The sequence below is a fragment of the Pteropus medius genome, unplaced genomic scaffold (genome assembly GCF_902729225.1).
Source record: "Pteropus medius unplaced genomic scaffold, Ma_sr-lr_union100, whole genome shotgun sequence".
NCBI lineage: Eukaryota > Metazoa > Chordata > Mammalia > Chiroptera > Pteropodidae > Pteropus > Pteropus medius.
In genome coordinates this window covers 3,416,273-3,440,334 of record NW_024355990.1, presented here as the reverse complement: position 1 = coordinate 3,440,334, position 24,062 = coordinate 3,416,273, and the positions used below count along the sequence as shown (strand labels likewise).

Sequence of the window (24,062 nt, the reverse complement as noted above, 5' to 3'; positions counted from 1 at the left end):
GAACGGGCGCCCTGTCCCTCTCCCCCGCCTCCCGCAGCAGTGTCCCTACCGCGGAGATTCGGGTGGGGTGGATGGGCGCCTGTGGGGGGGTCCACAGGCCCAGGGCGGAACCCCAGCTTTGCCTTCTCTAAGCTGCACGATGCTCGTGCCGACTTCTCCGGGGCTTCTTTCAGCCTCGGTTTCCCTGTCCATAAAATGGGACAGTCCGCATCGCGAGGGCTCGTAGGGCAGACGGGGCGACGTGTTCGGCCCTGACGGGGTCCTGGGTGCCCAAGGAGTTGCAGTGGTGGCAGGGCTGGCGATAAAGATAATCGTGGTGACGAGTGAACTTTAAAACATCCTGGCGGCATCTCCCAGAGCTCAGGGGTTGTGGCTGGAACGTTTGACGTAGCGCCTGGCCTGAGCCTGGCCAGGACACGGGCGGGCAGAGTGCGGATGGAGCGGGAGGGCTGGGGATCCCGGACACAGGCTCCCGCCTCCCGGGAGCCCACGCTTTTCCGTGCAAGGTTGTCGAGGTTGGGAAATCAGTCGAACTTGATGTCTGGAGACGTGCCGGTTAGCATGGCGCTCAGGGCAGGGGCGGGCAAGCCAGGTGTGCGGAGTCCGCACCCGCACGTGCGCTGTGTGCAGTGCTGAGGTGCGCCTGGCACACAGTAGGCACCTTGCAGGTGTCTGTGGCATTTTCAGTGTTAACCCCGACGAGGAAGGTCATGGCTGGGGCCTAATCCCCATCGTGGGCTCGGTGCCTCAGTTTCCCCATCTGGCAAGGGGGTGACGAGGGCGCCGGGTCGTGAGGGTGAACTGCCACGCAGGGAGTACAGTGTGAGCTGCGGGTTGGCGGCTGCGAGGCAGAGCCAGATCCGGGACCGTTCAGAGCAGGAGGGACCTTCTGGTCACAGCTGGGTCCGGGTCCCCTCCCCCACTGCACCCCGCTGCCCTCTCCCCTCCTGCAGTAGTAGGGGACTTGCGGTAAGGTGAGGTCTGGGCACACAGCGGGGCCGGTAGTGCTTGAGGATCAGAGGGTGCCCGGGAGCCACGAGGGACCATGGCCCTGGGTGTTCCCTGGCTGGTCGGCCCGTCTGTCCTACAGGGTCTGTGGATGTGGACACCTGCCAGTGACCTTTCGCCGAGCCCAGCAGTCACTGAGCTGCAGCAGGCTGTGGACGCTGAATGTGCCAGCATTTCAACCTAAGTGGCCCCCGAAGGCTGGGAGCCCTGTCCCTGGCCGGGTCTGCGGGCCAGAACCCTGCAGCGTGGGTGGTCTGGCCGTGGCTGGACCGTGGCGGGGTCGAAGGCCTCCCTCTGTGGGGGCTGCAGAGCTTCTCCTTGGAGCCTCTGCTGGATCCCGGCACGCCCGGCAGCTGAGTGGGGCTGTGCGGGGCTCTTCCTGCCCCCCACTCCTTGTCTTGGCTCCTCGGGGGCCCTCGGCCCACTGGGGGGATGGTTTGACAACCCCTGTGGTTGGAAGGCTAGGGGTCCAGGTCCTGCTCTGCTGTGACGTGCTGTGGGAGCCTCCCCCACGGAGCGCCCCCCACTGAGGGGTGCTGGGTGGGGGCGATGCCCAGGTATCGCTGAGTCTCAGGGTCCGTGAGATGCCCCCTGCCCCTGGCCTGGAGCTCCGCCGACCCTGCAGACGGCCCATTCCCTCCCCAGGGCAGAGCGGCTTGGGAAAGTCCACCTTGATCAACACCCTCTTCAAATCCAAAATCAGCCGGAAGTCCGTGCAGCAGCCCCCCTCGGAAGAGCGTATCCCCAAGACCATCGACATCAAGTCCATCACGCACGGTGAGAGCCGGTGGGGAGGCCGGTCAGGGACCTGCGTTGGGCACTTGTGGCGGCACCGCTGGGCACGGTAACTCTGGGCTGGGGTGCTCTCCATGACCCCCGCAGCCCCGGTCAGACAGTGCCCCTGGCGACAAGAGTTTCCCGTGAGGAATCACGGGCAGGGACCCCACGAGAGGCGGCACCAGCCCCTCTGCACTGCCGCTGCCGGGGGCCCTCTCCTCCCTGGCACCTGGGCTGTCGCTGCTGGTCGCCCTGTGCTGCCTCCAGTGGCCTTGTTGGGGCAGGGTGGGCCAGGCAGCCTGAGCGCTCCTGGTACCCGGCGGGGCCCGGCGCATTCCGGGTGTCGGGGTCCTGGGCCTCCCCGAATGTCGTGGGCGCTGTGATCTGTGCAGACATTGAAGAGAAGGGTGTTCGGATGAAGCTGACGGTCATCGACACACCCGGCTTCGGGGACCACATCAACAACGAGAACTGGTGAGCGGCTCGCGGGGCCTGGCGGGCGTCGGGGGAGAGCACTAACGGGGTGCCAGGGCACCCCGACTCTGGACCGAAGCCGAGCAACCCCGGGAATCTTGCCCTTGCCCTGAGGTCAAAGGTCTAAGACAAGGCTGTGGTCCCCGCTGAGACAGTCACACGCCCCGCACTTGCCCCGGAAGCAGTGGCCTTCGGAGGGTGCCGGTGGGGGGTGCCGGGGGGATTCTGCTGGCGGGCTCACCGGCCTCTCCGCGCAGCTGGCAGCCCATCATGAAGTTCATCAACGACCAGTACGAGAAGTACCTGCAGGAGGAGGTCAACATCAACCGGAAGAAGCGCATCCCCGACACACGCGTGCACTGCTGCCTGTACTTCATCCCGGCCACCGGCCACTCGTACGTCCTCGCGTGGGGGCGGGGTGGGGGAGCCCTGCACGCGCCCCGTCTCGCCCTGCTGTCTGTCTACACCGCACGCCGTCCCCCCCGCTTCAGCCTGCGGTCCGGGCCAGCTGGGACGCTCAGGGCCCGGTGTCCTGCGCTGTGGGCCCTCCCTGGGCTCCGTCCGGGTCAGAGGCGGGTGACCCTCCCTCATCCCTGTCCCTGTGCCCCCGGCTCCACTCTCATCCACGTCGTCCCATCCCAGCCTCAGGCCCCTGGACATCGAGTTCATGAAGCGCCTAAGCAAAGTGGTCAACATCGTTCCGGTCATCGCCAAGGCCGACACGCTGACCCTGGAGGAGCGGGTCCACTTCAAACAGCGGGTAGGGCCCACTCCCCCCGGCCCCCGGCCCCCTTCTCGGCCGGAGCGAGGCCAGCGAGGGGCCGGCCGGCATGACGTGCCAGGGTTTTATTAGAGGAGAGAGCGGGAAAGGGGCGAGCCTGCCGAGGTGACAGGTGGCTCTGCTTCTCTGCTGCGGCCCCACCGCCGCCGTGTTGAGGAGAGGAGTGACAGCAGGAGGGGTACATGTCAGGGACCCCTTGGGAACTCGAAAACCCGAGGTGCTGCCCCCGAGGTTGGGGGGCTGTGCCCTCTCGTCCCCAAGACTCCCCGCTCCCCGCTCGGGTCTCTGCCCCAGGCCCAAGTGCCAGGGGTGTTCCCAGCATGTTTCGGGGGGTTGGTCCCCCTGAAGTGGGTGTGTCTGCGGAGGGAGAAGGAAGCAGAGAGCCCCCGATGCTGCCCAGGGCGGGGGTCCGTGCTCAGGGCAGGGGCACGTTACTGACTGGACTGGACATCAGTGTGGAGCAGCCGTCGCCGCAGAAGGGTGGTGGCAGTTATCAGCAGGTGCACGTGTGCAGGCATTCGGGGGCCACGGGCAGGCGGTTTCTGGTGGAGCTCAGGAGGGGAGGGCTCAGCAACCCCGAGTTTACTTTCTCGGGGGTGCGATGAGCTGAGAGGAAAGGCAGGAAGAGGCCCGGGACAGTGACCCGAGTCCCTCAGGCAGCGGTTAGTCTCCTGGCAGGCAGGTCTGCAGCTGCCTCTCTGCTTGGGAGGCACAATAACGAGAGAGTATCGAGGTCACCAGCCCCCTGGGGCCCCCCTTGACCCCGAGCCTCGGGCTGCTGATGGTGTGGAGGTCACGGTGAAGGGAGATGCCAGGGGCCGGTGCAGCTTGCCGCGTGGACGGCACCCACATGCCCCACCCCATCTGCAGATCACCGCGGACCTGCTGTCCAACGGCATCGACGTGTATCCTCAGAAGGAGTTTGACGAGGATGCAGAGGACCGGCTGGTGAACGAGAAGTTCCGGGTGAGTGGACCGGCCATGACCCTCTCCTGAGGGCCCTCGGTTCCTGTCGGGGGTCCGAGAGCCACGGGAACGTCCCTAGTGTCCACGGCGGCCGTTCCTGCCCGTGACCAACGCCGCCTGCCCCTCCCGCAGGAGATGATCCCCTTCGCCGTGGTGGGCAGTGACCACGAGTACCAGGTCAACGGGAAGCGGATCCTTGGCAGGAAGACCAAATGGGGCACCATCGAAGGTAACTGGGGGGCTGGCGTCCGGGCCGCAGGGGTCGGCACAGTAAAGCGGGGTGCTCCTGGGACCTGTCGTTTGCGTGGCCCCCGCGGGCCCAGGGACCACAGCCATTAGTTAATAGAGCTTCCACCTGGACCTGTCACGGGCAGGAGCGTCCAGGGACGGTGCCGTGTGACCCTGGACAAACCGTCCCTCGTCCCTGGGCTGAGGCAGGGGCTCAGGAGAGTGTGGCTGCGAAGCGCATTGGCCTCGTGTTCGTGCCCTCCCCGTCCCGAGGCATCTCGCCCGTCCTCGGCAATGTCTCCGTCCAGCTCTGAGAACCAGGTGGCCGTCCCCTGCAGTGTGCCGAGGCTGCCCTAACAAATCTGCACACCTGGGTGCTAACTAAAACGGAAATTTATTCTCATAGTTCTGAAGGTCAAGGTGTCAGCGCGGTCAGTTCCTTCTGCCGTCCAAGGGAGAATCTGTCCTTGGCCTGTGTCCGGACTTCTAGTGCTCGGTGTCCTTGGCCTGTGGATGCGTCTCTCCGCTCTGTCTTTCTGTGTGTGTGTCTTTCCCTCTTCGAGCTATGAGGACCTTTGTCGTTGGCTTTAGGGCCCGCCCTAAATCCAGGATGACTTACCTTAATCACATTTTCAGAAAACGTTCTCTGACTAAGGCTCCTCTACAGGTACGAGGGTTGGGGGCTGGACACAGTGTCGGGGGACACAGTTCCACCCACTACAGGTCACGCCCTAGTGTGATGGACCTGGCCGTGTCATTCCTCTCCCTCTCTCTCTGGAAGAGAGCGGGGAAAGCACAGATTTAAAGGGGCCACTTTGTTCCTGGTTCCCGGTAGAGAAGGATTGGAATGCATTCGACTCCAGCCGCCGCCCCCACCCCCGGCTCTGTGACATCGGGCCTCAGTTCTCACCATCCACAAAGTGGGCGCCCTGCACCGGCATTTCAGTCAAATGAGAGAATGTCCAGAGGCCACCGGAGCTCTGGGGACAGAGGACTCTAAGGAACGGACGGGAATGCAGACCACCGGGCATTGCGCATGGCCCGGCCGGCTCGTTTCCCTGGGGCGATCAGTAAACCCCCGGGGTGCCCTGTGCCCTCCCTGCAGAGGCAGAAAACCTGCCTGGGCCCCAGAATCCTGCAGTGTACTCACACCTGGAGGAGGGTAGAGCCACTCGTGTCTGTGTGGGTGCCGGCGGAGACGGGGAGATGGGTGTTTTTCTAAACCGGCCGCTGTCTGGACGTTTTCCGTGTCTGCCCCGCGGTCTGCATCACCTTTCCGAAGCTCTCCCCTCGGCCAGGGGTCCCTGGTGGCCACTCAGTGTCTGTGCCCCCGTAGGCAGCATGCTCAGTTGGGCTCTGCCTTGGGGTCCCGCCTCAGCCCCTCCTCTTCCTGAAGCCTTGTGTTTTAGGAACCTCGTTATGAAGGCATGTTTTGGAGGGCGGGGAGGTTTGGGATGAGAAAGGGCGGGAGGGGACTTGGGAGGGCCACCCGGTGGTTGGCCTGCCTCTGCTGTCCCCTGGTGGCCACCTGCGGCCTTGCAGGCAGCTGGTCACGGAAATGGCTGGGAAACGAGAGACTGGTTTTTCCGTGTCCTGCCCCACGTGTGTCCCTGATCCTGTTGCTCTAAGTGACCTTTGCATTGCTGTGGCACCGCCAGCTCACACCGCGGGGCGCTGAAAGCAGCAGCCCCATGGGGCTGTGCGGGCAGCCGCGAGGTGGCCAGTCCCGCGTGCCCGCAGCCTTTCACGGGGACCCGCTCCGGGCTCGCCCTCGCGAGTGTGGTTATTAGTGCCTGTGCCTCGTTTTGGCACCCCCTCCCCAATTCTATTTGTCCATTTTTCGGGGGTCCCACCACTCTGCGGGATTTGACCCATCCCTGGAAACTGCGGGTGTGACGAAGCACACGGCTAGCTCATCGAGCCCCGTGTCGCTGATAGGTGGGCGGCATCATCATCCCCATTTTCCGGGTGAGGAAGCTGGGGGTTCGAGAGGCCGGGAGGCAGCAGTCACCGTCGGGCTCGGGGCTCCGCCTGCCCATGGAGGGCAAACCGGGCCCTTCTGCTTGCAAGGGCCGTGTTGCTCCGGGACGGGCCGCCTGGACCATGGAGCCAGGTGTGCGGGGCCGGCCGCGCCCCGGCCTGATGAACGGCCTGGACAGACGGGTCGATTGAAACGGTGCCCACGAGAGCACCGGGCACGGCCTGGCACCTGCTGCCTTCTCATTCGACTCCTCTGCCCGCCTCCCTCGGTCCAGGCAGCGGCACTTGCTGTTAACACGGTGACCACGTCCACAAGGCAGTGGACATGTGCATGCCCTGAGCACGTGCGGGGCACAAGGCAGTGTGCTCGCTCACTCGTCAGGCAGGAAGCCGAGCAAACGAGCCCTGAGCCCAGCTACGGCCCCAGCCGTGACCCGTGAGCTCAGAGGTGCCTGTGGGGACCCGGGCACCTCCCTGCCCCGTCTTCCCGCGTCCCCAGAACTGCCGTCCTGCAGCCTGTGCCCGTCACCCCTTGGGCTGTTGCGCATTGTCGCGTGATGCCCAGCTGTCTCTAGCCATCGTAGGGTTTGATTTTGCTGCTCCTTAAACTGGATGCAAATGGTCTATGGTCTTGTGTGTGTGCGTATGTCCCTGTGCATGCCCTGAGCACGTGTGGGGCACAAGTTCTCTTGAAAGCCCCGGCTCCGATTCCCGCTTCGTCTCACTCCTGGCCCCTCCTGTCCTCAGGTCTCCCCGAAGACAGCCCCCTCTTCCCAGGAGACTTCCCTGGTCCCCTGGTGGAGCAGCAGGCTCCACCATCCCCGCCTTGCCGTATGTCTCTCCGCTGCCGCTGTCTTGGCCGGGTTCCTGTGCCATCTTCCTGTTCTTCCAGAACCTTCTGGAGGGCAGGAGCTGAGCCAGTCCTGTTGCCACAATATCTGCAGCATCTGCGAGGTGCCCAGTGCTCACTTGGGAGCAGTGATGCCCCTGCCTACCCACCAGGGGCAACTCTTGGCACCAGAACTACTGGGGAGAGAGAGGAGGGGCTTAGATGGGGCGGGGCTTCACGTGACGTTCAAGTGCCTCTGTCCTCTCTCCACAGTCGAGAATACCACACACTGTGAGTTTGCTTACCTGCGGGACCTCCTCATCAGGTGAGAGAGGGCTGCTGCTGGGGGGCGGGAGCTGACAGCCTTGGCCCCGAAAGGGCCCGAGGGGAACCTAAATCCTGCCTGCCCTCCTGTGGAAAGACCTGGGAAGCCCAGTTTCTAAAACACCTTGGAAATAAGGCAAGAAGGTGGAACTTCTTTTTAACCGTACGAGGTCACCTTAATGGGAAGGTCTGACTTCTGATCGCTGTGGCCTGAGTCAGTCCGGATCAGGGTCCCAGGAGCACCGGATATTGGGGGGAGGGGTCCCCAGCTCCCATCCCAGCATCCTCTGACCTGGCCTTTGACCTGGCTGAGGCTTCTCCTTGTTTCTCTTGTGCCCAGCCAAGGAGCAGTCCCTCCTCCACCCGTGAGAGAGGGCGCCAGCTCGGGGGCTCCCTGCTCGTCAGCCAGCAGGCGGGTGGACGTTGGGGGGTCAGGGCCGTCTCTTGGGGCCTCCAGGCTGGGGGTGTGTGGGAGCGGCTGGCTGAGGGAGGCCCACCCCAGGCCCTTTCCACTGCTGTTTCTGGCGGGCGGTAGAGCGGGGAGGACCTGAGCCTAGGTAGATGAGTTGAGTGCTCCACCCCGGGCACGGTCACTCCCGGCCCCTCACCTGCAGGCACCTCTAGCCACTGGCCTGGCGCTTCTAGGCTAGCACCCCAGCCCAGCACTCTGAGTTTGCACCCAGCTCCGTCCTTGGGCAGGCCACAGGCTTGGCATAGAGAAGGGGGACGGAGCAGAACACGTGTGTCCTGAGGGGCTGGGGTTGCCATAGAGATGGTCCCCCCCCGCCGCCCCCCCGCATGCCCAGGCCTGGTCCGACTTGGGGAGAATCGGCCCAGGGGCCCGGAGGGGGCTGAGTAGGGGCTGGGGGCGGGGGCCGGGAGGGGGACACGGCCACCTCTCGCCCCGTGTTCCCAGGACGCACATGCAGAACATCAAGGACATCACCAGCAGCATCCACTTCGAGGCCTACCGCGTGAAGCGCCTGCATGAGAGCAGCAGCGCCATGCCCAACGGCGTGGAGGACAAGGAGCCCGGGGCCCAGGAGATGTAGCCGCCGCCCCCGGGACCCAGCCCCGCCCCGCCCGTGCCCCCAGCCCGCCCACTCGCCCCATTTTATGTTATAGAATTTTCTCCGTTGTCGTCATTCTCTGCCCCTGTACACGCTGCCGAGTACCACGACGAGTGGCCCGAGTCCGTGCGTTACTGGCCCGCGGCCGGGAGAGGACCCGCTGTGCCAGTGCCCACCCCGACCGCCGGCCCAGCTCTGGGGGGCCAGAGGAGCAGCAGTCCCCTGCTCCTGGTCCCCCTCTGTCTCAACCCCCCAGCGCGTGGCGGGCTTGTGCTCGGGGAGGGCGGAGCCAGCCTGGAGGACCTGGAGCCCCATCCTGCCCCCGCCTCCCCACGTGGCACGGCGGAAACTCAGACCACGTCACTCAGAGCCCCCCTCTCCCCGTCCCCCGCCAAGGGGAAAACCCCTCGATCCCACGAGATGCAAGTTGCCAATCGTGTAGACGCGGCGAGGCCTGTTGGCTGCGCCCACCGCCCGCGAGCCAGTCCAGGATCGGAAAGTGCCTTTGTGTCAGCCGTCCACACAAGCCCGCCCCCTCCCCGCCGTCCCCAGACAGGACGTGGGGGCGGGTTGGAGAGAGGGAGGTGTCTTCATCTCCCCACCGTCCCCCTCTTGCTGGGATTTGAGCAAGCATGCAAAGTGATAAGATGCACCTTCACCCCACCCGCCGGCTTTTGGTACGGTCCAAGCAAGTGAGTCTGGTGGAGGAGCTGAGCGAGGCCACGGTGGCCGGTGCCTGGAGGAGGGGCGTGCCGTGTGGACTGGCGGGGACGTTCTGGTGGCCTTGGTGCCTGCCCTGTGTGACTGGAAGTGTGTTTGCGTGTGTGTGTGTCTCTTCAGACATCCATAGGTCCCGAGATGCTCTGGTTAAATGCCCAGTCGGCCAGTTGCACACTCAGCCCTCCTGGCCCGGCCCTGGCTGGCTGGCCCTGTGACCTGGGGAGGTGTGGGAGGCCAGGCGAGCCTAACGTTCTGTTGCCCTAAGTGTGCCTGGGTCCCTGCGCCCCAGGGCCCATCGTAAAGACCCCCAAAGATGGAGAGGTCAGGAGTCGGGCTGCACGGCCCAGCTGGTCTCCTCGAGGGGACCAGCGGGGACCGTGCACAGCAGATTGCAGGTGCTTGCTCCTGCCCCCCGGAGAGGAGGGGTCTGGCCCAAGCCGACCAGATTAGACACAGGTGAGGTGCACGTCCCTCTGCAGGCCCCAGGTGAGCTTCACGCAGCTGATGGGAAGAGCAGAGGGGGAAACGGGGTGCAGCCAGCCCCGGGGCTGCAGCCGCGTGCTGGCGTGTGCGTGCTTGCGTGTGCGTGCTTGCGTGCTGACTCCCCACCTACGAGAGGAAGGGCTCTTTAGCGAAACAGTTTACTTGCCGACTTGCCACGTTCTTTGCCAAAACCACGATTTTGAAGGACGTGTCCACCTCCAGTGTCGCCCCCTCGGCGGGGTGCCGGCCTCCTCCGTGCCACGGGGGGCTCCGCAGCGTCTGGCCCCGGAAGCCTTCGCTTTCCTTCTCTGTAGCCAGGTCTTGAAAAATTGTTAGTTTCACTGGGATCCGTCCCGCAGTGGCCTTTTGCTATGTGCCTCCTGAGAAATTCGTCTCTTTTTGTATAAATAACAAAGTGTTGGAAATGTATTTCCTGAAATAAATGTTCCAAACGCAAGCGTGGAAGGCTCGGGAGTGGGGCTTCTTCCTGCAGCCAGCTCAGGCGATCGGGTCTCCTTCAAGGGTAGAGAGGTTTCGGGCACCGTAGAAGCACTCACGTGGGAGGATGGCTGGAAGGCGACCAGCACATCTCATTCAGTAAGGGCACCGGGAGCGGTTTCCACAGGGAGCTGTGCACTGTTTCTGTTAGCGGATCCTTGGAAAGAAGTCTTTTCTTAAAATGTAAATCCGTTGGATTGAGCCCTGTGAATTGGTTGGTGTTCCACAATAATTTCAAGCCAATTTAATGTGTTCCGGGAGGAGTTGGCCCCACAGTAGACTGGAATTCAAAGCCCAGCAGCTCTAATGGTGGCCGCTCTGAGCACCTGCGTGGGCGGGGGGCGGGGCTGGGGAAGCCAGGTGTCCTGTGCTCCGCCTTCCCACTGGGGCTGCAGGGTTTAAACCAGCCAGAAAAATAAAACCCACAGGCAGCCTTCCTGCATTTCCAGCCCACGGCCTGTGAGCTCCACGTTGGGAGGAAGCCAGGTGGAAATAAGCCTCTTGCATCTTAACGAATGTCCCCTCTCCCGTTTTTAAACACTCTGACTGCAAAAGTGGCACGTACGGTGTACACTATAGAAAATGCCAGGGGGAAAAAATCCACCACAAAGAAAGGAAAAAGCCCCGGCCATCCCCCCCGTCCCCACCACCAATTCGGGGGGAGCTCGTTATTATCATGGTCCCTTTGCGTTGCTTTTATCCTGCTTGATTTGGTTTTGGGGTTTGGGGGTGCCGGTGGGAGGAAGGTGGCATATGGGAAGGGGGATGGGGGCAATGCAGCGTTCCAGGCCAGGCCCTCGTGTGCGCAGCTGAGGGATTTGGAGACACCCTGTGTCTGGGGTCCCATCCCGCAGGGGTCCCCAGCCCCCTACTCACCCCCAGCAGGTGGCCACCCCCTTTCTGCCCCAGCAGGGAGCTCAGGTGAGGCCGCCTTGTCCAGGCAGCTGTCAGGAGCAGGCCGCAGAGGAAAGCTGAGCAGAGCCCTCCCCTTCCTCCCCTCCCCCACGGAAAGGGAGCTGGGAGAGGGGTCCAGGGCTGCGAGATGAGGCCGGGCCAGGCCAGGCCCATTTCCTGCACTGGAGCCAGAACGGTTTCCAGATGTGCGTGTTGGGGTGGCTCCGCCCCCTCCCCAGCCCTGTGTCCTCCCTTGGAGAGCCCTGTCCAGTTGCTCAGCCCGCCAGTTTCCTGGGCCAACGGGCTCTCTGCTGGGCTCCGGGGCAGTTGCCACCCAATGCCCAGAGCCCAGAGAACATCTTCCTGTCTGAGAGGACGGGCTATAAATAATGAGAAGAAAAAGGGGGCGTAAATAGTTAAAGCCGCTCAAGTGAGTGGGTCTTGAACCATCTGCCTGATTTAAAAACTCATTACTTGGAGAGTTGTCACGCCAGGAGTGGCTGCAGGTGGCCCACAATGCCCTCCCGTCCTTCCCCTCCCCAACCCCGCCCCAGGTACCAGGGGCGCCAGCATCAGACCCATCAGCCAGTCCTGGCACACAGAGAACTGCCTCAGCCTCCCCTTCTCCTCAAGGAATGAGTCCATCAGAGCTCGTCCCAGGAAGACAGTTAAGTCCCCTGAAGGAACTGGCCACGCGGAGGGACCGTGTGGCACAGGCGTGGAGGTCACTGCCCAGGCGGAGATCAGTCAGGGACAAGGGCACTGGGAGCCCAGGGGCAGCCCGTGGCCGGGCCGGGGTGGGCCCTGCCCAGAATCAGAAATCTGCCCAGCCTCATGCCTGTCAGGGGTGTGCCAAGTGGCTCCCTTCTCTGCCCGCTCCAGGCTGCCCTCCTGGCTGGGCGTGGTCAGAACTTACTGCCCCAGGGGGTAGGTGGGAGGGAAAAATCCTTTCCTATGCTGGTGAGCCCTGACTTTTGTCAGGCGCTTCGAAGTTTACGAAGATTCTCGCCCTCGTGGTCCCCCTGCAGAAGGCACGCAGGAGCTGCAGGGTCCACATCGCAGGTGGGGAAACAGGCTCCAGGCCGTGCGGCAGAGTGGCCGAGGAGGTCTGGACTCCGGGTTTCCACTCGCAGGCTCCTTGGGCTCCCCCTGCCGCTTTGGGCAGCTCTTCTGTGCTCCTCTGCAGGGAGCTGGGCCGGAGCACGGCCATCCGAAATAGTATCGCACTGGGCCACAGTGTGCAGCGTGTGTGTCTGCACGCGTGTGAGCCCAGTACACACGCACACCCCCGCAGCCCATGATGTGGGCCATGCACAGGGTCCCACCAGGCTGAGTCTCGCACTCGGGGTTTATTCCTGGATGACGGAGGCTGGGATCATCTGCACTGGGGAGCAGGGCAGAGGGACGCTGACGTTGCAGCTGTGCGGAGACCAGCTGTATGGCGACGGGCCATGCGGTGAGTCCTGTGTGGACCCGCCAGCGGCAATTACACAATCGGTATCACAACACCCGACATTGCAAAACCCGGCAATGAAAACGAGAGAGGTTCATTGATACACATCAAAACGGCGAAAGGAGGACTCTTGACCATCTGCATACTCCCTGTGGTTATGGCCTCGGCGAGTCCACCTCTCAAGGAGCCATGAGGAGGGCAGAGAATTCATCAAAGGGTTGGCTTCGAATCCTGGGTCTTCCACTTAGCACCTGGGTGATTTTGGGTGGGTGACTGAACCTAGGTCCAAGCCTCAGTTTGTTCCCCGCATGTAAAATGATGGTAAACAATACCTAACTCATAGGACGGTTGCGATTGAATGAGTTGGTCCATGTGAAGCTCTCAGAATAGTGTCTGGATAGTAATGACAGTTCCACAGATGTCATTGTCACCACCACCACCGCTATCGTCTCCGCTGTTAGGGACTGCACGTTTCTGTTCCTACCAAATTCGTGCATCGAGGCCCTACCTGCGAAGGTGATGGGCCCGTGGGAGGAAATCGGTCTAGATGAAACCATGAGGGGTGGGATTGGGGTCCTTGGGATGGCATTAGGGTCCTCCTAAGAAGGGGGAGAGACACGAGAGCTCTCGCTCCAAGTCCATGCCTGAAAGAAAGTCCACAAGAGCACAGAGAGGGTGTCTGGCTACAAGCCGAGAAGCGGGCTCTCGCCTGGAGCCGGAGCTGCCAGCACCATGATCTTGGACTTGCCAGCCTCCAAAACTATAAGAAGTGTCTGTTGTTTAATAAGAGTCTCTGGTATTTCGTTACGTCCACCTAAGCAGACTAAGTCACCGCCACCGTCGTCATCATCAACGTTCTGAGGCTAAAGTAAACGAAAAGGCCCCGGTTTGGCCCTCATCTTGCGCCTCTGCCCTAGAGTAAAAAAGGAACAAAAAAACGAGCCAGCACGTTGAGGTCACAGCTGATGGCCAAGAAGCCGAGCGGTTTGCAGCTCCTGCAGCTCTCTGCTGCCCAGGCTGGTCGCGCATCTGGTCTACCTTCCCCACGAGCTCTCCTAACAGCTTTATTATAGCTCATTTAAAGCCCTTGTCTAACAGTTCTGACATCTCAGTCACCCTCTGGGGCTCCTTCGATAGATCATTTTTTCTCCTGATTATGGGTCATGTTTTCCTGTTTCTTTGCATGTCTCATAAGTTGTTTATTGACCCCAAATGTCCTGTGTAAAAAAACACAGTAGCGTGTAAAATAAATATCTTTTTCTTGGAAAGAGAACATTCCCGCCCCGGTGCAGGCCATTAGGCGAGGGGCAGAGTCGATCCGATGTGCAGCGAACTGGGTCTGGGCTTTGCTTCCCTTTGCCGCTCACTCCACGTGTTTTGCAGGCCTTTCCCGTGAGCGCCTCGGAGAGAGAGGCCGGCACGAATCACTTAATGCGTGTCCATACGAAAAAGGCAGACGGAACCCGCCTGAACGTAGCAGGCGGGTCTGGAGCCGCCGAGGCTGCGAACGTGCTGGAAGGAGGGTGAGGACTATGGAACAGGGGACCCTCCGTGCGCAGAGGCCGATGTCATTCTCCAGGACGCGAGAACTTCTCCTCGAAGCTTCAGATGTGAGGGCTGCAAAGATGGCGAACGTGACAATGGACGTTGGCTGGTGTCAGGCCTTCTCTGCTGAATCCAGTGCCTCCGAAGACCCTGGAAAACGTCTCAGGACTCCAAGTCCGTTGGCCACAGGCCACTGCTGCCTCCACGGATCCGAAGAATGCTACCACCCCCGCTCCAGCTCAGAACCCCACCACGCTGCTTTGTTCCCCCGGGGATATGTGCCGGAGCTCTGCCTCCCAGACTCGCCCATAAGGGGGGCTCTCGTTAGCCCCACTCAGCTCTCTGCCAGACTTCCCGCAGAGCTTTTGGCTTTTGTCAGCTCAAGACAGCCCTTGAAAACCGTGGAAGCTGAGAGGGTGTGTATCTAATAAAGTTGGAGCTCTGTAATTTAGCAATTACTGTAACCCACACTTGTAATTTAGGGGGTTTCTCATTATTCTTTGTACTCTCTCTCTCTCTCTCCTTTAAAAAATATGCAGCTTTAATAGCTCCGCGTTTAATGCTCCAAAGGCTGGTATTTGCCACCCCCACCCCCAGTCAGCTGCAGAACTCAGCAAAGTGTTCGGATTGTGTTTGTGCTGCTTTGCGGGAATTAAAAAGCTTGATTTAACGTTTGGCAGCTCCCAAAGGAGACAGAACTTGCTCTTCGCGATGGCGCATACCTTCCAAGCTCCGAATTCATCCGGTTTGGTCACCAGCGTGGGCTAAAGCCTGCTGAGAGCTCTAATCTCCCCACTGCCCAGGTCCTAGCACGAAGCCGGTCTCTGTACTGCCTCCTGCACCCACGTCTTCTTTTATACATCACCTGTTGGTTTATTTAAGAAATGTTTCTTCGAAAGCCTCCCCGTGCCAGGCACTCTGCTCCCCACGGGGAATCTAAGTCATGAAGGACAGGACCTCCTCTCTCAGGAGTGTCAAGTCTGGTGGGGAAGACTGTTGGGCCTATTATAACTTCCGTTCGGGACAGAGTTGGCATAGAGGCTGTGGGAGCCGAGGGTGCGGCACCAAAATCAGACTGAGCAGGTAGTGAAGGGTGGGAAGGGGTTGGAGAGACAAAGCACGGGAAGGAGCGGCGGTCAGGGGAGGGAGTGGAGAGGCACAGGCTGCTCAAAGGCAGGTAAGGAATTCCGTGGAGATGGAGCACAGATCTGAACCCTGGCAGGAGAGGGGGCTAGAACCCAAGCAGCGACCACGCTGTGCCCGGCCTCCGTGGGTGTTTGCATGCTATGTGGAGTTGCATTTAGAACGGTGCTGTCCAAGGGCATTTTCTGCAAAGACGTAGCTGTTCTGTGGCTGAGCCGGCCGGTGCAGCAGACAGGAGTCGGGCTGCACGTGGCCGGTGCCCTGAAGGGCTGAATTTTTTAATTTGATTTAAAATGTACCTAAAATGTAATTTTATTTAAAATCAAATTGCCAATGTTCTGGACAGCGCGGTTCTAGAAAGCGTGCATGAAAACGGTTACTTTGGGGCGAGGGCAGGTGAGGAGCTCGTTAGGAGAATCTGGCGTGAGGCAGGGAGGGACCGGGGAGGAGATGACAGATTCGAGAGAGAGATGCAGAAAGCAGAAAGGTCAGGAATTGACTATTGATTGAATGGAAGAGAAATCTTAGATGACTTACAACTAGTTTTACTTCTGTACCTGGATGGGTGGTGATACTATTATCAGAAAGAAAAACAGACACACACCTACATATATATATTCTTACACAAAGTTATAAATATTACAGATTAAAATGTATTTTGTATATTATATAAAAATATGCGTAGTTATACTCTATGTAAACTTTATTATATACATATGTAATACATATACACACAGTTACAGAGTAAGAGGTAGAAAACAAAGAAACATTAAAAATAGCGAGCTAATGCCAATAACAGAGTTTGAATTGAGTATTTCAGCAATAAATGTAAATGGACTTAACTCCCTGTTAAAAATAGAAAACTCTAAGGTTGGAAATGTACATCTACCCAAAGATTGTGCTAGAATGTTTATAGAAGCTGCATTTCAAACAGAGACAAACTGGAAACAACTCAAATGTGTATCGGGAGAATTTTAATATCTTTATACGATGGAATACTACTCAACAATTAGAAATGCACTCCCAATACATGTCAAAAAAAAAGAAGTGTAATTTTTAAAAACTTTATGCTGAACGAGGAAAGCCATCACCAAGGGCACATGCTGTTTGATTCCAGTCTGAGATTCGAGAAGAGGCTGACCTCTGGTGATGACGATCAGAACTCTGCTCACCTGTGGGAGGCAAGAACGTTCTGGGATGATGGAAACAGTTCATTGGATCCTTGATTGCATGATTCATGCGTTTATCAAAGCTCATCGAATTTTACACTGAAGATCTGTACATTTCACTGCGGATAAATTTTGCCTCAATAAAAACTAAGGTAAAAGCAAAAAATCTGAGTCTCTTTTTTTTTTTTTGTTAGGGGATTTTAGTCCACATTATTTGTGAGTATTGATATTGATCTTTTTGCACTTATTTCTGCTATCTTGTTTTATTTTTAAAAAATACAGTTAACACGTTTTCTTGTTATTTCTTATTTTCCTTAATAAGAATATTTAAAGCTTGGAATTCAATTCTGTATTCAATTTTGGCTATATCCCAAATAGGTTTTAACTTCCTTTTTGATCCAACCATTATTTAAGAGAGAGTTTTAACCTTTCCAAATCACTGGATGTTCCTTTGAGGGTTTTGTTTAAACTTGACTATTGATTCATTTCTCAGTTTTAAAAAGTTGTGGTTAAAATGTAACCTGTACCCTCTGTGCTCCGCAGAATGTGGCAGAAAACTGTACTCAGATTTACACGTGTTGTTTTGGTTGAATCTGGTGACCTCGAAATGTCCTCTTCTGGTGAGAGAATTTTAAAAAATCGTTGCACATAGAAACTTTTTATTCTCGTTACTGAGGCCAGCGATCCAGGAGCGGGAGATACTTAATGGTCCAACATTCAAACAGTGAGACAATATTTGCCCAATTTAACTGTAAGCCTGGCCATGTGCTGCCTTCCTGAATTTAACGGTCTCTATATCCACGTGAACAGAGCAGGCTTTCCTGTTCGAGAGAAAGAATATGGTGTCTGGACCACACGTATCCTTAAATATTTATCACTTCAGCCAGCAAACGCAGTGCCTAGCACACCGATACTGTCACACTAAGCTAAAAAGAATCATCTCTGGGTTGTGTCTTTGGGTGGAAAAACCGAATGCAGCAAGACCAGAAAGAGTTAAAGAATTTTATGTCTTCGAAATATTTAGTCTTCGTCAGCAGAAATGTGAAGTCAAGCGGCAAATCTTTTTAAAAATAAATAACTTTAATGAGGGAATAAATCCATACAACCCCTGCTAGTCATTTGACCCAGATGTTTGGGTTTTGAGTTTTGATGAGACCACACGGCCTGTATGTCAGGTTCTGCCCATCGATTTTTATTTTTTATCCGGATAAGACATTCTTTATCAGATTTTACTTGTATGTGGATAGAAAGAAAAGCGATTGGAAAGATTCACTCTGGGAAGCAATGGATAACCAATTTTGCAACTGTTCCATCATTTTTTGAAAAGAGAGCATATTATGGTTGTAGGACCCATATTTAAAATCTGTTTTTCTACTCATGTATCTATCTTTATATTAGGTATCTATGGCTGCTCAACAAATCATACGAAACATCGTAGCTCAAACAGGAGACATTTAGTCTCTCACAGTTTCTGTGAGTCAAGAATTCAAGGACAGCGAGAAGGTTCTGGCTCAGGTGTCACGAGGGGATAAATGCAATTCTGTGGCCGGGGCCACTGTCATTGAAAAGCCTCGCCGAGGATTTGCTCTCAAGATGGCTCATCCACGTGGCTGTCAGCAGAAGCCATGCGGGCCCCTCGTCACGTGCGTGTCTCTTCACGACTTTACAACTGGTTCTCCAGAACGAGTGACTCGAGGGAAAGTGGAAGTCTGTATGGCCCAAACAGGAGCTGCTGTGTCCTTTATAACCTAATCTTGGAAGTGACCTACCCACCTCCCTTCATACTGTTGGTTACACAGTCCATCCTCGGTACCGAGTGGACAGGGACTACACGAGTGGTCGCCTCGGCGGCTGGCTGTCACAATCTGCCTCTCTCTCTAGTTATAGGCAGAAACGTATTTAAGCTTATGAATTATATTATTCGAATACTGTATTTTCGTGTCCACTCGACTATCAATGACTGAGAGCGATTTGTCTACCGGCAGCCAGTGTAATTCTGCTAGTTTTCTTTGCACGTGACTGGTTTTCATTTCTCTATTTCGATTCCGTATTAATTTGCAGCGTGACGAATTATGTTTTGTTTTCATTGCGGATTCTGCCTTTTATCAATAGAAAATAACCCCATCCATTTTGTTAGCTTTTGCTTTTGGTTCTGTGATATCTAATAACATTTCCATCTCTGCTTTGCATTTGCCCGATCATCTTTGCCTGCTTGCTGTTTTAATTTTAAATCTCTCTAATATTTAATTTCTCTTTTGTTTTGGATGTGCCTCTAGTACTGAATATATACTTGCATGTTTGTTTGTTTTTACTAAGGGAATCTCAATCGTTTTTATGTTTATAACAAATACATTTGGGTTTAACGCTAACTTCTTGCCTGTTTCTTTTTTTTTCCTAAGTTTTCTGGATTTTGCTTTACAGATTTTATTTTTACCCTCCTCCTCTCATATTCTCTCTATATTTTTAAGGTATGTACCTGCTTTGCATTCTTTCTGTATTTAACTGGAAATTTAAGAACATTAAAGCTATATATTTTTTCAATTATTTTTTCGATTACATTAATACATGCGTAGCTTTAAGTGTCAAATAATATTAAAAGGAGAGTGACAAATAAAACTAAATGTTTGTGTCCCCCCAAATTCATATGTTGAAATCCTAACCCCCAAAGCGATGGTATTAGGAGGTTGGCAGCGGGCGGGGGCGGGGGGGGCGGTGCTTTGGAAGATGATTAACTCATGAGCGCAGAGGCCACGAAGGAGATGGATTAGTGTCCACATAAGAGACCGGTTCTGCCATGCGAGGTCACAGCGAAAAGCAGGCTCTGTGAAGCAGGCTCTCAGCAGACGCTGAATCTGCTGGTGCCTCGAACTTGACTTCTAGCTTTCAGAAATATAAGTTTCTGTTGTGAATAAGCTATTCAGTCTATGGCAGTTTGTTACAGCAGCTCAAACAGAGCAAGACGCCTTCCCACCCCACTTTCGAGATCCCTTTTTGACCTGGGCTGTCTCTGATTTTTGTTTTCGGTACGTCCCTCTGTAATTTACTTCTTCACGTCGTCACCGACCTCCCAGTATCGAGGGTGGAGACGCATCACCATGGTCCTTTCCCCCCACCCCTCTCCTTGCCATCCTAATATAATCGTATTACAGTTTTGGGTTAAAGTCATTATTTAGTGTTTATATTATGGAGATTATGTGATGGAGACTTAGAAAAAAACACTTCATTTCCGCCACCGAGGTATTATTCTGATAACATCTCCTTTCCCGTGTAACTTTCGGTTCCTCTTAGAGTTAATAACGCACTCGCAGGAGGCATGGCGCTCCACGCAGGGCCACGTGGGGCCATGTGGGGCTCCGTGGGGAAGGCAGGTTGTTCAGAGGGCGGGGTGGGGAGGGGCAGAGCCTTCATTCAGTTCTCAGGGGAAGGACTGGGCAGGAGACACACAGAGATGCTCTGACATCTAGTGTGTAGAGGCCAGGGATGCCGTAGCAAGGCAGCCCACAGTCAAGAATGATTTGGCCCCAATGTCAATACCGCTGAGGCTGAGATACTGTTTAGTCTGAAGAGCTTCCTTTATAGGAAAGATCTGTTATCGATAAATATTTGCCGTTCTGTTTACATGGGAATGTGTTTCCTTTATAGGAAAGATCTGTTATCGATAAATATTTGCCGTTCTGTTTACATGGGAAAAAGAATTTTGCCTTCTTTTCGGCAGTCTTGTTTAGTATATAATTATTGGTTGACAGGTGTTTGTTTGTTTGTTTGTTTTAATATATCGGTCCACCGCCTCTGGTCTCTATTGTTTCTGATGTCAATCGTGAACACACTGTTATCCCCTGTATGTAACGAATTATTTTTCTTTTGTTACTTTCAAGGTGTTTCTCTTTGCCTTTGGCTCTCAGCAGTTCAGCTACGTGGGTCACTTCATGTCTATCTTACTTGTAGTTTGTTGGGCTTCTTGAATGTATAGATTAATATATATGTTAAAAATCAAATTGGGGAAGTTTTTGGTTATAATTTCTTCAAATTTTCTTTCTGTCTTTTTGTTTCTCTTCTCTCCTTCTGGGACTCCCATTATATGTGTTGATTTCCTTGATGTCACCTTACAAGTTTCTGAAGCTCTGTTCATTTTGCTTCGATATTCTTTTTCTTTCTGTTCTTCAAGTTGGTCTACTATTGACTGATCAGCTCTTTCTCCTACTATGTCGGGTCTGCAAAATTTCGAGCCCAGCTTGTGAATTCTTACTTAGTTATTTTACCTTTAATTTCTAGAATTACAGTTCCTATTTCTCTGTCGAGAATTCCTATTGGCTGAGTCATTGTCATCATGTTTTCTTTAATTCTTTGAACATCGTTTATTTTTTTCTTGTCCTCATTTTAAAAATAGTGGTAAAACATACATAACATACAATTTGTCATTTTAACAGTTTCTACGTCCTCTAGTTCTTTGAACGGATTTGTCACAGCTGCTTTGACGTCTGCCGAATTCTACGTCTCTACTGACTGCTTTATTTCCCCGGGTGCGGCTCACACTTCCCCATTTATTTGCATTTCTCAAGATTTTTGATCAAAATTAGACATTTTAAGTAACACATTGCAGTAACTCTGGATTCTGTTCATTTTTCTGATTTTTTCGTAGTGCCTGTGGCATCTGCGCCCCTTGTGGTGTGTGGCCGCGATGTCTTGGCTCAGATGTTTGACACTCAGCTTGCCTCCCTGAGGGGCCACCCCTTCAGTCTGCATTGAGGCCAGCCAATGATTTGGACAGTGTGTGTTTAACCACGTGAGCCCCAAGCCTCTTCCCTCTGCTGCTCTGCGGGGTTGGGAGCATATGCAAAGCCACGTCTCTCTTGGCTGGCACTCGATGCTGGCCTCTCTCCGGTCTCCCCATGCACGCCCGCCGTTCCCCAGTCAGCCCTCCCAGAGCTGTCATTCCCAGGATCTCGCTGCCTTGCTGCTTGCCCCAGCTCAGAGTGCAACCCCAAGCTAATGCCTCTGAGGGGTTTTCCCCCTCGTCTGTAATCGAACGCTTCCCCAGCCCCCTGCTCTGGGTACAGCCGTCCTTGCTGACCTTGCTTCGGGAGGGTTGAAGCACCTCCAAGTGCCAGGTAAGACGATCACAGGCCGCATTGTTTTGACCCGAGGCACCAGCAGTTTTCCAAGAACAAAGATCCTCAGCTTACTGCTGGCCTTTGGTCAATTCCCAGTGCCCCAAAACATTGATTTTTGACAATTTTCTCCAATTTAGTACTTTTTTTGTGGCGAGAATTCACCAACCTGCTCATACCACCATAGCCCAGATGTACCTCCAATGGACTGAGGTTTAAAATCCATATAACCACTCATTCTCAACAGTCACGGAAAAGGTATATCACAAAATTCAATGGCCACTTAAGAATAATAAAAAAAAATGTGATCTACTAACAATGGATGTCACCCAAAACTGACAGCGGGCCTTGTACTTACTGATGAAGCGTTAGAAGCTGTCTCTTTAAAGTCAGAAACCAGTCTGGGTGTCTCAAGCCAAAGGAGACTTAATATAGGAAAGTAGGCGCTTACAGGATTAACGGAAGGCTGAAACGCCAGAAACGAGAGCGCATCAGTAGCTTCAAGGTCGCGACACCGCAGCCGTGATCCCCAAACCCTAAGTGACTGTGAACATCATGACTGCTTCACACGTGGGAGCTGAGATGGGGACAGGAAACTCATCCGTGAACCACGATCGCCGCAGGAAAGAGCTGGACTTCCGCGTCGTGTCACATTCCAGATATTACACTGGTGCATCGTTGGTGGACCCTGAAGCACATCTGGTACCCTGTGAAAGCGAGGCAGTCTGGGAGATGCGGCTGTCAGCCGTCCGGCCACCCCGACACGACCCAGTGGACATGGAGGCTGCGCGCCGAGGAGGACACCCAGCACGAGCCCGCAGAAACACCCTCCCGCGGCCTTTGGCGAGAGAACAGGATGTGCTTCAGCTCCAGCCCTGTCTTGTGTCTTGGATTTCAGGGGAAGCAAGGAAAAGGCCGGGCAGCCTTCACGAAGTATCTGACTCCTGTGGACGGGGCTTCGAAACTTTGAAGCTTTGGCTAGATGTGGTGGAAAGAGTCTGTCTTCGATTGCTCGGGCCGCTTTAACTAAACACCACAGCCCGGGTCGCTTATAACCCACACACATTTATTTCTCACAGTCCTGGAGGCTGGAAGTCCAAGATCAAGGTGCCAGCAGATTCGGTGTCTGGTGAGAACCCTCTTCCTAGGTGGCTGTCCTTTCCCTGTAACCTCGCACGGCACGGGGGACAGGGAGCTCTCGGGGCGGGGTGCGTGTGTCTGGCTTTCTGCCCTCATGAACTAATCACCCCCAAATACTATCGCATTGGGCATTAAGATTTAACAAATGAATCTGGGGGACACAAACATTTGGTCTGTAGCAGGATCCCTAATTAGTAACGGGGAGACTTTGCGGCTAAGCGATGTTAGGCTCCAGGAGTCTGACCAATGTGCATATCCAGGAGAGAAAAGTGTGGGTGCTCCCCGAAGGGGGTGAAGGAGGGTCACTGGGGACCTGCATGCTCTGCTCCCCGCAGCCTGGTGACTCTGTGGCTTCCCCGTGCAGCTGCAGGCCTTTCCCAGGAAGAGCCCCCTGGAGCTCCGAGCTTCTCCAGCCACGTCAAAAGCCTTTCTTGCTGGCTTTGCCTTCCAGACACTCGGTCCCCTCCCTGCACTTGTGTCTGGCGGCCTCCCTATGCCCTCGTCATCCGGATGGACCAAATCTCTGCCACCTGCACGTACAGTCAGTCATGCCTTTGGCGACCTCTGGACCCGACTCCTGGCTCATTTCACTGCCCTGCTCTGTTCCCATTTGGCCCAGATCCTGGCCGGTCAGACCCCTGAGGCTCTGCTCTGCTCAGCTACCTGGGGACAAGTCTCCTGAAGACAGAGGCACTGTGTGTCCCTTGCCCGGCTGGTCTCACTTCAGGCTAGAAGCATTGGGGGGCTTGAGAGTGTCCAAGAGCCACCTGGGAAGTGGCTGTGACACCTAAGCACTCTAGGTCAGACTACAGGTCCCCCTCCTGATTTTCAAGTTGGGTCTTACATTTCTCCCTGGAAGCGTGTCACATTGCCAGGTTTCTGAGACACAGGCCCCACCCCTGGGGCTGGGAGTGGGGAGGGAGTTTAGAGCGGCTCCTGCACAGGATTTCCGAGGACAGTCTGCCTTGAGCAACGACAAGGACGCTTGCAAGGGTAAGGATCAGTTTTACGGGGAGGGGGTTGCGGGGAGCTCTGCGCCCCACCAGGCAGCCTCCCCCGGTTCCCGGCCGAGCGCCCTCGCAATGTGCGAAATGGATTTCAAATCGGTGCTTTCGGTGAGAGGTGGCGCGGGTGCCGGGGTCCTCCGCCCCGCTTCCTGTCCCCTCCAGAGAGATGCCAAGTCCTGTACCCCGACTTCGCTCGTCTGCGACGGTGCCGGAGGCTTTCCATCCTGCGGAGGAGCCGGCCGCTCCTCCGCATCCTGGAGGGAGACACCAAGAGACCCACGTTCACCCCCCGCGCCCCTCATTCGCACAGCACAGCCTCTCGCCGCGCCCCCGCCCGTCTCCCACGTGGATCGGCACGGAACTAATTAATATCACGTTCGTCGCAGCTGAATTCGTGTTCTTGTAGTACACAAGGATTTTTAAAAAAATCCTACCAAGACGGCAGTGACAGGCTCGGCTTTCGGG

At 55.8% G+C, this 24,062-nt stretch overlaps 1 protein-coding gene across 6 annotated transcripts in view; it reads left to right on the top strand.

Moving 5' to 3' along the window:
* The window catches only part of SEPTIN9 (septin 9), a 141,537-nt gene extending 131,440 nt beyond the window's left edge, over positions 1-10,097 (top strand). For all 6 annotated transcript variants that reach the window (XM_039859532.1, XM_039859530.1, XM_039859529.1 and 3 more), the window contains 8 exons: positions 1,654-1,785; positions 2,178-2,259; positions 2,517-2,654; positions 2,902-3,019; positions 3,911-4,006; positions 4,139-4,235; positions 7,317-7,368; positions 8,284-10,097. In XM_039859532.1, the coding sequence (XP_039715466.1) occupies positions 1,654-1,785; positions 2,178-2,259; positions 2,517-2,654; positions 2,902-3,019; positions 3,911-4,006; positions 4,139-4,235; positions 7,317-7,368; positions 8,284-8,419 (851 nt within the window). In that variant the 3' untranslated portion in view covers positions 8,420-10,097. The remainder of the gene's footprint in view (positions 1-1,653; positions 1,786-2,177; positions 2,260-2,516; positions 2,655-2,901; positions 3,020-3,910; positions 4,007-4,138; positions 4,236-7,316; positions 7,369-8,283) is intronic.
* The last annotated feature ends 13,965 nt before the right edge of the window (positions 10,098-24,062 follow it).